The 14,161-nt window shown below is 39.8% G+C and overlaps 1 protein-coding gene across 9 annotated transcripts; it reads left to right on the top strand.

Moving 5' to 3' along the window:
- Nucleotides 1–10,305: 10,305 nt before the first annotated feature.
- On the top strand, nt 10,306–13,409 carry LOC111907671 (uncharacterized). Of its 9 annotated transcripts, XM_023903487.3 has the most exons (10): nt 10,306–10,464; nt 10,606–10,799; nt 10,926–11,068; nt 11,149–11,451; nt 11,548–11,773; nt 11,850–11,996; nt 12,216–12,340; nt 12,438–12,642; nt 12,722–12,984; nt 13,090–13,409. In XM_023903487.3, the coding sequence occupies exons 3-10, from the start codon at nt 10,962–10,964 to the stop codon at nt 13,256–13,258; spliced, it is 1,545 nt and encodes a 514-aa protein (XP_023759255.1). In that variant the 5' UTR covers nt 10,306–10,464; nt 10,606–10,799; nt 10,926–10,961; the 3' UTR covers nt 13,259–13,409. The 9 variants fall into 9 exon arrangements, with proteins under 9 accessions (XP_023759255.1, XP_023759252.1, XP_023759254.1 ...); XM_023903484.3 differs by having other exon boundaries at nt 10,306–10,638; nt 11,146–11,451; XM_023903486.3 differs by lacking the exon at nt 10,606–10,799 and having other exon boundaries at nt 10,307–10,464; nt 11,146–11,451.
- Nucleotides 13,410–14,161: the final 752 nt, after the last annotated feature.

Raw genomic sequence — 14,161 nt, 5'->3', positions numbered from 1 at the left:
GTACTTTTGTGGTGTTTTCAAGGTCCATACTTTCATCCATGAAGTGTTCTAGGTCCAACTCGAATATGGAAGTCCAACTCTCACTTTTGGAGGGTCTTTTAGGAGTGTGAGGCCACCTTGTGTGGGTGTGCGGCCGCACTCCTTCAAAGAGATGAAGAACATGATGGGACTCAATGATTATAGGCTTAGATTAAGTGGTTCTTCAAGCACAACAAGCTAAGAGATGGATTACTCATGTTTTTGAAGTCTTGGGAGGATTTGTGGTTGAAGAAGCCTGAGAGAGAGAGAGAGAGAGGTGTGCGGTTGAGGAGAGGGGAAATGAAGTGAAAATGAGCCTCATCTATATATAGATAATGGGTGTGCAGCCACACACTCGTGTGTGCGGCCATACACTCGGGTGTGCGGCCACACACTCATGTGTGCAACCATACACTCGGGTGTGCGACCACACACTCCTTTTGATGGAGTGTTTGGCCTTTTTGCAACCCTAAATCTTAAACCAACTCATCCCTAATTCAAACTTTGGTTGTAATCGAGTTTATAACGCTTAAATGAACCCTTAATCAATGTTAAGAGTTAAAAGAAATTAGTTTAACTTAGATTGACTGACTAGATGTACCAGGTGGAAGTTTCGGGTTGTCACAGTGGAACTCACATATGTTCTGATTTGCAGGGACTAAGAAGAAGTGAGAATGTGGAGCATGGAAAGATAAACTTGATCATGGGGAATAGGAAAGCTTCACCTATCACCAAGATTGGAGTTTATTCTTTGTTGCTAAGTAGTGGGTTTACATTAGATTTGAATAAATGTTGTTACTCGCCTGAAATGGCAAGAAATATTATTTCCTTTCATGCTTTGTACAAACACGGGTTACCTTTTCTTTTGATAATGAAGTTGGTGGAATAAATGCTTTCTTTAATAATGTTCTTTATTTTAAAGCATTACCTTGTGATGATGTATATGAAGTTGTGTCTGTTGTAGATAACATGGGAAATAATGTGTTGTGTATTGATTCTTCTAATAATAATAACTTGGATAAAGCATCATTATGGCATTGTCGTCTTGGACATGTAAGCAAGAAACGCATAGGCCAACTCCAAAAGGATGGAGTCTTGGAGTCATTTGACCTAAAGTCAGATGATAGTTGTAAATCATGCTTACTTGGGAAAATGACAAAGTCACCCTTTACTGGTTCTTGTGCAAGGGGTGAAGGTTTATTGGATCTAGTGCACACAGATGTGTGTGGACCCTTCAAAACTACCACAAGGGATGCTAATCGTTATTATGTGACTATTACATATGATTATAGTAGATATGGATATGTCTACTTAATCAAGCATAAGTCGGAGACTTTTGAAAGGTTTAAAGAGTTTAAACAAGAAGTCGAGAATCAATTGGGCAGGAACATTAATATGCTTTGATCCGATCGTGGTGGTGAGTATCTTAGTACAGATTTCCTCGACTATCTTAAGGAATGTGAGATTGTCTCACAATTGAAACCTCCCATGACACCACAATTGAATGGTGTGGCTGAGAGGCGTAATCGAACCTTGTTGGATATGGTTCGTTCCATGATGAGTCGAGCTTCGCTACCAATCTCATTTTGGGGGTATGCCTTAGAGACTGTCGTACATATCCTTAATATAGTCCCTACAAAGAAAGCTGCGAAAACTCCTCATGAGACATGGACTGGAAAAGTTCCTAATTTATACCACATCAAGATTTCGGGTTGCGAGGATTTCATGAGGCGTGAGACTCACGATAAGCTCGAACCTCGAAGTGAGAGGTGTATTTGCATCGGCTACCCACATAAATCCTTTGGTTACCTCTTCTACAGACCCAGTGAGAATGTGGTCTTTGTAGCAGGGAGGGGTGTCCTCTGAGAGAGAGAGAGAGAGAGAGAGAGAGAGAGAGTTCATAAGCCAAGGAAATAGTGGGAGGCAAATTGACCTCGAAGAAATTCAAGAGTCAAGTGGTGAAGGAACTTCAAACCTTAGCAATCAACATGAGGAGGAAACTCCTGTTGATCCAATTGATGAGTATGTACCTATGAGGCGTTCCACAAGGGTTAGGAATGCACCTGAGCACTACTATGGTTTCCATATTACTGCGGAAGGCGAGACACTTATTAGTGATGATACATTGGTAAGTCTGGATGAACCTAACAACTATGCGGAAGCCATGACAGGCCCCGAGTCTGCTAAATGGAAAGAGGCAATAGATAGCGAGATACAATCCATGTATGACAATCAAATATGGAACTTGGTTGACAATGTACCAGGTCGTAAGACAGTTGGGTGCAAATGGATCTTCAAGAAGAAGACCGACATGGATGGTAATGTACACACGTATAAGGCGCGACTGGTTGCAAAGGAACTTGGTTGACAATATACCAGGTCGTAAGACAATACCCCTCGATGATTTTTTTTGGCCTATGTGTCGGGCCCTGTCAGAACTAAATTGATGTGTTCGATTAAGTTCTTTGTCAAACAAATCAGACATCAAGAAACAAACTGCTGGATAATAAGTAAGACATTGTTCCATGTATTTGTCCGGATGATATCTAGAACAGAGGATTATATGATCACTTATCTTAAATAGCGTATCATCATCATCTCAGTTCCGAGAGACCTTGAAAGAGCTATGATTGTTGATCGGTTCCTGAATTCATACTTACAGTTATAGTTATAATACTTATCCAAGTGGGAGACTGTTGGATAAGGTGTTTAAGTTCATAAATATTTCTGGTATGTACTTGACCCGGTTTGGCATGGTCCATTTGGGTTGCATGGAATCATGCATTTGGATAGACTAAAATGAGAGAAATAACACTCATGGTTTATTAATATATTATAAGTTCTAATATATTAATAATATTATTTAATTAGTATTGATCAAGAATTAATTTAGAATTAATCAAGTGATCAAAAAGGTGACTAATTAAATATATGGGTTGATTGTGTAAATCATCCATACTTGTATAGTGGGCTAAATGCTCCATGGATTATCAAGTTGGGCTAAGACCCATAGGATGCTCCATAGAGGTGTAAACCCATGGATCATGGAAATGAAGAGTCATGTCACATTAGGGTTTACATGGTGTAACCCTAATTGTAACACACTATATAAGCAACATAAAGTTCACCAAAATCGGCCACTAGAAGGAATAGAGAGGGCAAGCCGATTTTAGAAGTGTTATACATTTCTCTCAAGTCATTCCAATAGCATTTGGTGTTGTGTGAGACATTTGAGGCATCACACTTGGGGTGCTAGCCTCACAAGGTTTTCAAGGAATCCAAACTACTAGCTACAAGGTATGTTTTCTAGCTTACTTTTATGTTTAAAAGTTCCCCATGTATGTTAGATGGGATTATGAACCTTGGAGAATCAATTTTGCATGTATCTTAGTCAAACATAGATCCAAGGTTTCTAGGGTTGCATGAACACCTTAGGAGTGTTAGAATGCTCAAAAACCTACACCATATCTGTTGGCTCCTCCCGAGATGCAGGATTTGTCTACGCAGCTGCAAGAGTTAGAAAAAGGATTTATTAGGCCGAGTAGTTCGCAATGGGGAGCCCCGATCCTGTTTGTGAAGAAGAAGGACGGGTCACATCAGATGTGCATAGACTATCGGGTGTTGAATAAGGTAACGGTGAAGAACTATTATCCCCTCCCGATGATCGATGAGTTGTTTGACCAACTACAGGGTGCATCTTGGTTCTCCAAGATTGATCTACGATCGGGTTATCACCAGACACGAGTCAGGGACAAGGATGTGCAGAAGACAACTTTTAGGACTCGTTATGGTCACTATGAGTTTGTAGTGATGTTGTTTAGGCTCACCAATGTTCCAGCCGCATTCATGGACCTCATGAAACGCATGTGCAGACTGATTTTGGACCGGTATGTGATAGTTTTTGTTGATGACATCTTGGTTTATTCCAAGACCCAGGAGCAGCATGAGGAACACCTGAGGGAGGTACTGGAGACACTGAAGGTGGAGAGATTTTTTGCAAAGTTCTCCAAGTGTGAATCCTGGTTGCGCGAGGTGTAGTTTTTGGGCCACCTTGTCAACCAGAAGGGTATTTTGGTCGATCCAGCCAAGATAAAGGTCGTGATGTAGTGGGAGGTTCCGAGGTCTCCATCTGAGATCCAAAGTTTTCTTGGTCTAGCAGGTTATTACCAGAGATTCATCCAGGATTTCTCCAAGATCATTGTTCCTTTGACCCAACTGACCAAGAAGTCAGTGACATTCTGATGGGGGCCTGACCAGCAGGCATCCTTCGAGACTCTCAGACAGCGGTTATGCAAGGTACCGATCTTGACTTTGCCATAGGGAGTCGATGACTTCGTGGTTTACTGTGACGCGTCGATCACAGGCATGTGAGCGGTATTGATGCAACGAGTTCACATGAAAAGCTTACGCTTAAAGACAGTTGAAGTCTCACAAGGCTAACTATCCGACACATTATTTAGAGCTGGGGGCTGTGGTTTTCGCCCTCAAGATTTGGTGACATTACCTCTATGGGGTCCGTTGTACCATTTACACGGACCACAAGAGTTTGAGGTACCTAATGAATCAGCTGAATCTGAACATGAGGCAGCATCGGTGGTTAGATGTGGTGAAGGATTACGACTGTGAGATCCTTTACCACCCGGGTAAGGCTAATGTGGTGGCTGATGTTCTGAGCCGCAAGGCAGTGGCGGTTCTGATTTGATATATATGTTTGAGGATGACAGTGATTACTCCATTGCTGGAGCAAATTAGAGAGGCGCAGGTTGATAGCCTGAAGGAGGAGGGCTGAAAGTGCGAGCGGATCATAGGCCATGTGGCCTCATTTGATTATGAAAGCCGCAGGTTGTTGACCCTGCATGGGAGGGTCTAGGATTTGTATTGGGGCAAAGTACGGCATGATCTGATGGATGAGGCCCATAAGTCAAGGTTCTCTGTCCATCCCAGGGTGACGAATATGTATCCGAATCTTCGCCCTGATTACTGGCGGCCCTGCATGAAGCGCGACGTAGCGTGTTATGTGGAGAAGTTCTTGACCTGCAGGAAGGTCAAGGTCAAGCACCAGAGGCCCCAAGGTAAGATGCAGCCGTTGGATATTCCCGTGTGGAAATGGGAGGATATCACCATGGATTTCATCACCAGGCTTCCCAGTACTGCACATGGAGTAGACTCGATATGGTTCATCGTGGATCAGTTGACTAAGAGTGCTCATTTTTATCCCGATCCAGGAGAGTATATTGGCTGAGAAGCTGGCTGATATTTACATGCGTGAGATAGTGGCACGACATGGAGTGCTTGTCTCGGTGGTGTCAGACTACAAAAGGGATCCAACAGGTCCGGAGCAGGCTCTAGACTATTTAGAGTCGACAGAAGAGCTATGCCGACAAGCGGCGTTCAGACTTGGAGTTTCAGGTGGGCGACATGGTCCTCCTAAAGGTGTCACCTTGGAAAGGTGTCATCCGGTTCAGGAAGCAGGGCAAGTTGGCCCCTAAGTACATTAACCCTTTTAGGGTTATAGCCCGGGTGGGCAAGGTGGCGTATCGATTGGATCTTCCAACAGAGCTCTGCCAGATCCACAACACTTTCCATATTCCTCAGCTGCAGAAGTGCTTAGTGAACGACTCAACGGTTTTGCCTCTAGAGGACATTCAGGTTGATGACAACCTGAATTACATCGAGGGACCAGTAGCTATTCTCGACAAGAAGACAAATGAGTTGAGGAACAAGAGGGTTGAGCTAGTGAAGGTGTAGTGGCAGCATCACAAGGGGTCATATTGGACTTGGGAGCCCGATGAGGAGATGAGGGAGCACTACCCGGAGTTGTTTCCCGACGCAACAGACTTCAAGGACGAAGTCTAAGACAAGTGTGAGAGAATTGTAACGCCTGGTTCCTGGTACACATTTATTTATAATTTATTCAATTTTGTAGAGCTACTCGACAAGTTGGGAGCCCCAGACTCGTTGAGTAGAAACGAGATTAGCCGCAGGAATTTAAGTCACCCACTCGACGAGTTGAGACGCCTCGACTCGGCGAGTAGGTTTGTCAAAATGAAACCCTAATTTTGGGGTTTTTCACCCTATTTAAGCATCTTAATCCCCACTTGTTGGCCTCATTTCCAGCCTCCAAGTCCCAAACTAATCCACGAAACCCTAGATCCCTATGTGAGTTTGTGAGCCATTTGTGAGTGAACTTTGTGTGGTTTGAAGCTCGTAGAAGAAGAAGAAGCTAGAGGATTTCAGGAGAAGATTGTAGATCCAAAAGCAACATCTCATCCTCTTCATTTTCTGGTAAGCAGGCCTCAACCTTGCTTAGTAGCTTGTTGGATCTTCTTCTTATCATTTCATGGGGTTTTTGGTCCAAGAAGCTTTGTATGTGGGACATGGACGTCTTAAGTGATCTACCTTTCAGATATAGGGTCTAGAAGGGGTTTCATGGCATAAAGGTGCAAACTTCATGACCATGGAAGCCCCATGCAAGCTTTAAGGTGCTATTTTGGCCTTTTAACCCCAAAAGGCCATGCATGAAAGGAAAGTTAGGTGCTTTACGTGTTCAAATGGTGTCTAAGACCTAGATCTATGTTAGTATGCTTTAGTTTGGAGTATTATGACTTTTGGAGCAAGATCTATGTCCTAGAGAACTAGGGTTTTAGCTAAACCCATTAAGAAGGACTATTAGTGGGTAAAGTTGGAAACTTTACCCTTAAAAGGGCATTTCCAGTAGGTGGATGAAGTATGGAGTTTGGATCTGAAGAGTATGGGCTTAATCCTTTAAGATGACCCAAACATACCAGGGAACTCGACGAGTCTAAATAGGGACTCGATGAGTTGAGTCGTTATGTCCCGATTCCGTTTAAGGTAGAACTCGACGAGTCTGTGAAGGGACTCGACGAGTTGATTCACCAAATCGCGACTATGAGTAGCTAGGGAACTCGACGAGTCAGGGGGGATGACTCGACGAGTTGGATCGCGATTTCAGGGTTTTTGATCTATAGAACTCGGCGAGTTGATGAGTCAACTCGGAAAGCTGAGTCAACCTAGAACGTTGACTTTGACCAAGGGTAAAATGATCATTTTACCCTAAGAAGGATTATCAGATTTTGACTATGTGTTATTGTGATAAAGATAGTCGGGGAGTCATTGGAGCAGCCGTCGGAGATCCCTCACATGAGATTTCACAACTAGCTTACGAGGTGAGTTTTCCTCAAGTAGGAACGGGTCGAATGCACCAAGGACGACCCGTTTATGTATAATAGTATGTTACGGATTAAGGTCTGATGCGGGGTGGGGCCCGATATAAGTGTATATGTTTTTCCGGACTACGGTCCGATGCCGGGGCGTACCCGAAGAATGTTAATATGCTTGATGTCTTTTGTGATTCTTGCATGTATATGTATTTGTATGTTTCCACACTACGACCCGATGCCAGGGCGGTTCCCGAGGAATGTTTGCATGCTTCCGGATTTCGGTCTGATGCCGGGTGGGGCTCGAGGAATGTGTATATGTTATAGTTAAGTAGTTATGCCTATGTTATGTGTATTAGTAGTTATGCTCATATGTATGTCGAGCTTTGCTCAATGCCGAGCGGAGCCCAATGCCAGATGTGGTCTTATGTCGGGCGGGGCCTGATGCCAGGTAGCGCCCGAGGTAGTAGGGCGGGGCCCAATGAATGTTATATGCGATTATGTGATTATGTGTATGGTATGTGGTAGTTTGGGGATCGAGACTCGCTAAATTTCATGCTTACAAATTCAGTTTTGGTTTTAGGTACTTTCGGTAGCAAAGGGAAGAGCTCGGGATGACTGCATTGCACATACAACAATGTTTTAGACTGGGAGGATTTACTCTTATGTTTTGATATATGATTTGGATACAATGTTTTGACATGATGTTTTGAGATATTACCACTTATGTTTTTATGTGATGATTGGATTACTATGATTTTATAATGATTAAAAACGAAAATTTTGGACCGTGTTTTTGGGATGTTTCAGTGGGGCTCATTTACCGAGCTCAGCTCGATGCCGGGCGGGGCCCGATGTCGGAGGAGGTCTAATGTTGAGCGAGGCCCAATGACAGGGCGGAGCCCACTATATGTTTACCGTATGATTGTTATGTGGTATTTTGGGGAGAATCAGTAAGCTTTGTGCTTACCGTTTTTAGTTCATGTTTCAAGTACTTCCGGTTGTAAATGGAAGAACTCGGGATGACTGCATTTCACACACCGTTGAGATTCCGCTTGTGATGTTTACTCTGATTTTATGACAAAATGATACATTGGGTTTTATTTAAATGGTTGGATATTATTAGAAAAAAAAATACTATTTTATCTATTATTAAAATTAATTTTTTGGGACCATACTTTTGGATGTTTCATACTCCCTAGTGTGCCCTTTCTATGACTTATCACGTAAAGTTGACAACTTTACACTCATGCATGACTTAATGGGACTCAATATCTCAAAAAGAGCTTAATAAAGATCTTAATACATGCATTGATCAAAATACTCCATAAAGTTGACATTTTTATGAGCATGGGGACTGAATGGAGCTAAGATCTAGCATCCATTGCTTTTGGAGTAGATCAAAAGCTCACATTTTACACATAAGACTCAAAAGTGCACAAAATACACCATAAACTAGTCTAACATACATGATCATCAAGGTGTGAGATTTTTACCTCAAAAACTTGCAAATGAGAAGGTGATTATGGATCTAAAAGCCCTAGCTACTCCTCCAAGTGTTCCTTTTTTTCTTCTTTTTCACAAACCACCAATAAACACTCTTTCAAGCTTAAAACTAACCAAATCACTCTAGTGTTCCGATTTCATGGTAAAGGGGAGGTGGAGGCTGGTCTAAAATGTCCAAGATATGAGTTTAAGTTGTTTAAATAGGGCACAAACCCTAAAAATTAGGGTTTGTCCCAGCCTTGCGTACGCCATGCGTACTCCACGTATGCCCTGCGTAGGTGGGTGGAACATGTGACCATCAGGATGGCTAGTACGCTAAGCGTACTCATTGAGTACGCCCTACGTACTAACCAGGGGACCAAAATGTTAACAATTTAACATAAAGGGCTAGAAAAGAAATTTATCAAAACTTGAATGTTACATGGTGGGTGGACCTTCGGTGGGTGGAAATAATTGTCTCTGATGGTGGTTTTGGGGCTAGGGTAAACTCGTCTAACTCAAATGTTTCAAGAGTTGATATGATGGTTGATCGCCATAAAGAGTAGTTGCCACGATCTAGTTTGATGTTGATGGATGTAAATTAAAAGTTGAGAGTGGAATTGTTATTAGGATTGAGAAGAATGTGATTGGCAGCCATGGATGAACAACAAGAGGAAAAAAAAATTCTTAAGTGGCTCTGATATCATGTAACCATGTAAATAAAGAGAACAATGTATTTGTCTTTATTCTGAAGTGGTTTGCAACGTATACTTATGATTGCAATTTATACTAAGTTTACAATTGAAATCCTAAATCTATGGTTGTACACCAGGTCTTCAACTTGATTGAGAAACAATATTCTAAACACGTGTGTTTCATTTTGATGTTACCATTACTAGGAGTTAAGACATGAAGAAATGAAGAACCACTATGTATCTACTAAACGAATATGAACTTTAAAGGAGTCATTGGAATTTGACAATTTGGATAAGACGATTTTTTAGTTTTCGAAGGAGCTAAATGTGATTGTTCAAGTTTTTAAAGAATTACAAAGTATTATTTAATTTGAAAAATATTACGGATAAGAAGCTTTAAAATTGGCTATGTTTCATGTGTTAACTTGAATACGATACAACATAACAACATATTTTTTGTGTTGAAATTTCCACAACGTACCAAACATGAAATGATGCGGCATATGAGGGTGATGGCCTGATGGGTATGGTCAACGGGGTGGTGAGGCTAGGTAAGCATCAAAAAGCTTCTTAATCTCCACCACTTTTTTTTGGGGGTGATGTTACATGTAAGGAACGACGTTGAAGTGAAGAAAAAACCGACGAAGAAAGAAAGAAATCAAAGGGAAAATGGTGTTGCAGATCGTTGCCATGACCACTGAAGACCACATAACGGGAAGAGGACGGTGTTCCTCCCATGATAACGCCGTTTAAGTGTGTCTATGTGACAAAAACGACACCCGTCGTTGCCCACACCGAGTCATTTGAACATGAGCACAAACTCAAAAACAGATACAATTCGGCATTACATCTTTTCTATATCAAATTATGAATAGAGGAGTGGGTAGTGTGGCCCGTGGTGTGTGTGTTTTTGTGGGTTTGGTGTGATATGTGTGTTTGTAAGGTTTTGAAGTGTGCGAAACGTGTGTATTTGGAAATCTGGACACGGTGCCAAACAAAACCGTTCGCCCATGAATGGGCCCTTGAGGCTCTTTCGATAGAGTGGAAATCCAGAGATTAGAACCACTTTGCACACCCAAAAAAGCCAGGTACGCACATACGATATCCAATCTTCAATTTCAACTCTCTTGGATTTCCAACTCTGTTCCCTAAAATTTAGGGTTCCTACACCTCGGTCACGTCGTTATTTCACCTGGTAACTACATTACTGATTCTCTGCTACTTAACAGATCTTACATTAACAGCGCTGACCTGATCTATAGGTATGAACTCAAATAAATTTTGATCGAGGCCCCAATTGGGTTCACAGTTGATTGAATACAATGTAGGAAACACTTTAGGTTTTTGTTTGCAAGTGAATTCATATCGGTTTGACTGTTGATACTTGATACTGCACCTTGTAGTCATGACACGAGCTATTGCGGTAATCTACGTTTTCCTCGATTCGGTTACGGTTGGCTGTGGGCATTGGTGTCTGTTGATCTTATAGATGTGTGCTCTGGAAGTTATCTGCTACTACAATTTGTGACGTTATTTGTTTCTTTTATAGTTAATGTTCTAAGGGAAAAAGCAGGAAGATAGACGAATGACAGAATATGTTGCTGTCCTGCCATTTATGAAGTTTCCCGTTTATGGAAATTCTGTTACGGAGCTAAGTTTTATGCCAAATGGGTTATGTGCTCAAACTCGCAGGTCTTACACTTAACTTAATAACTTTTAGTTTTCATGTTTTTCTTACTTCTGATTATATTTGAACTACCATTAATCAGTAGGAGGTCTTATGCTGCCTGTGGTAGAGCTACACAACACAAGGCTGGTGGAATCTGCTTCACAAACCTAAAAGTAAATCACAAGCAGAAGCCGAAAATCATGGAATGCTATTGTTTAGGAACTTTAATAAGTACAAATGGCGATCCTTCTGTGTGGATTCCTGTAATTGATCAAGTGCTCCTCATGTCAAGTATTTTTCTTACACATTTGGCTGGAGTTATACCTGCTGATGGGCCGTTTTCAACTTCTAGAAGAAACACATCTAGTGATAATGTGGCTCCTGATGGGACTCCCATTTCTGGTAGGTAAGCAAGGTACTAGAAAAGAAATATAATATATAATCTTTCTCATATATATTCAATCAATATTCTATCTGTTGTTGATCCTCTCAAAATCTGCAGTGGTGTAAAGAATGATAAGGGCAAGGAGGTTAGCTTAGAGTTGTCATGGGACACTGTGGAAAACAAACTTATCAATTCCATAACTGCAATTGAATATGGGACCAAACTTGAAACTGAAACTATGGAATCAGGACAAACTGCCAACAAATCCTCAAGTTTGTCTGCCATTGCAGAGGGTCCCAGGTTCCGGTTGATGTTGGCTTCCTTTCATTGGCTTAAAAACGAGGCAGGTACTTTTTCCTATATTGGTTTGTACTTCTCTTTTTATTTTCTTAATAAAAAGTTCAATTACTTGATTATAGGTGGACAATATGTATAGAAACACTTCTACATCAGACATGAAAAACCTGCAGAAGGTTTTCTCTGAAATCCTACAGAGATCTTCATTGTCTATATGCACGAATTGGCTGAAAGAAGAGCTTTTAGTAAGAAACAAGAGATCCATGAAGGTACGTTCAAAAACAAGGATGGTATACTGTAAGAAAAAGGTCAAAGTGGTTAATTTGGAAAAATGATGAAACTTTCATGGTTTGATTGGAAAAAAGTAAAGATTAAGTCCTTACTTAAAATGTAAGGGTTTTTCTGTAATTTTTCTATAAGGAAATCTAAGAAGCAGATACAAGTGCTAAAAGTGGTTTCATATTAAGATTTTTTTTTTCTTGAATCAGGAACTCCCCCTTCGATTATTTGAAAAGTTAAAAGGAGATGACTCTGTTGTACAAATGGTTAAAAAATCAGGCAAGGAGGATCTTTATACTGAACTACTTTACATACTTAGATTTGATTCTGTCAGGTATATAATATATAATATTACAGTTTCTGTATTATTATTTTATTTATTTAAAGTCATTAATTTGAAGTCTAAATTTTCTCTGAATGTTCACCAACAGCCAGGATTCCCGTTACAGTGACAAATTTTTTGATTGTTGGGGGGTTTCTGTGTTGGAAGATTTGGTGATCACATTATCTGATGGAATCGCGAGCATCTATTTAGAATTAATTTCTGTAGACAGTGACATGTCAAATGACATAAATGACCTTGGTTTGAATCTGTGCACCTTATCGACCCGAGCACTTCAAAGACTACGTAACGAGGTGCAACAATTGTAAAATTTGGTATTATGATTTAAAAGTTAAAACAATAAAAAAATAATTATGATTGATGATGTTACAGGTGTCACTGAACCAGTGGTTTGTTCAAAACATGGAGACGGTTGTATCCATGTATGAGGATCGGTTTGACCTTCGTGTCCTTGAAAGTCAACGCGTTCTTGAATCCTCCAAGGGCAATTCTGGAAAGTTTGATTGGTTGAAGAAGATTGGTGTAAAGAAATCAACACCATTACCATTGGCGTCTCCTTTATTATGCTATGCTGTAATCAGCTGTGTTCGTGTACCTGTGAAGCGCACCAAAGAATTACGGGGCCTCGTTGGCTGGTATGGATTAAGTGTTTGACTCTTTTATTTATGAACAAATCTGGGCCATTAGATCAAAAAGATCATGTTAATGATTTATTATTGTTTTGACTTTGGTGTATGTAGGAGGTACTATTTCAGCCTATACCTTGAGCTGAGTGATATTGGAATGCCTTTTGTAAGGACAGTTGCTGCAAAAATTAGCGATGCAGTGTCTTTCTTTTTGGTTTGTTTGATTGGGAGATCTTTGGGTCTCATTTACACTGGGATAAGACAGTCGCTGAGGTGGAAATAAAGATGTATATCCCTCCCTATACTCGGTGTTTATGTTTATTCTTTTGGCAGTGTAATGATTTAGATGGACAATCAATGTATTCATGCATATTAGAATACAGTATAATAACAATTTATTTCATGCAAAATTCAAGGAAAATGTGTTTGGACTATTAAGGATTCTTTGACATCGAGTGTTTGGGAGCTTCTAGCTTCTAGAGTTTGACAAAACGCTCCGTTTTGATAAAAAAGTCTCGTTCGACACTATATATTTTTAGCGTTTAGTTTAAACAAAATGCTCACAATTTAAAAGCTATCTCACGTAACGTTTAACAAAATTTTACCAGCTATCCACTAGTTTTGTCGAATATGTCCTTAATCTAGCTTTGAGTAAATGCAATTTTATAAGGCCTTTTTTTAATCCAAAGTATTTTAAAATATTGCAAAGAAAGTATAAAGAAAGAAAAAAAGTATAAAACAGAGTTATAAAAGAATTTGGAGTAGGTTGTAAAAACGTTTAAAAAATTTATATATATATATATATATATATATATATATATATATATATATATATATATATATATATATAAACTTATAATATATATTTTTATTTTCAATGACTTAATAATATATATTTTTATTTTTCATTGACTTAATTGTCACAATTTAAACTTAAATTGTTAAATGACAATGGTAGATAAGAAAATGATTTTTTTTGACATCCCTCCCAATCTACACATTTTAGATTTGGTACAAAGTTAATAATACAAGTGGTTAAGGCTATCCATAATACACTAGTTGTGAGACCCGTATGTTATACGGGTTGGATAAAAAAAAATTAAATATGAAAGTTTAAATAAAAATTTATTTAAATTTGAAATTTAAAATTTAAATTTAAAATGAAACATATTAAATACTACATGAG

Source organism: Lactuca sativa, chromosome 8 (genome assembly GCF_002870075.4).
Source record: "Lactuca sativa cultivar Salinas chromosome 8, Lsat_Salinas_v11, whole genome shotgun sequence".
Lineage (NCBI taxonomy): Eukaryota > Viridiplantae > Streptophyta > Magnoliopsida > Asterales > Asteraceae > Lactuca > Lactuca sativa.
This window is presented reverse-complemented; position numbering and strand designations above follow the sequence as displayed.

What these genes read in the sequence shown, in the direction of transcription:
- LOC111907671 (XM_023903484.3), top strand. Translation starts at nt 10,962, where the DNA reads ATGACAGAATATGTTGCTGTCCTGCCATTTATGAAGTTTCCCGTTTAT. An exon ending in GGGACTCCCATTTCTGGTAG is followed by an intron (nt 11,452 to 11,547) that starts GTAAGCAAGGTA and finishes CAAAATCTGCAG; the next exon opens with TGGTGTAAAGAATGATAAGG. An exon ending in TTACGGGGCCTCGTTGGCTG is followed by an intron (nt 12,985 to 13,089) that starts GTATGGATTAAG and finishes TGGTGTATGTAG; the next exon opens with GAGGTACTATTTCAGCCTAT.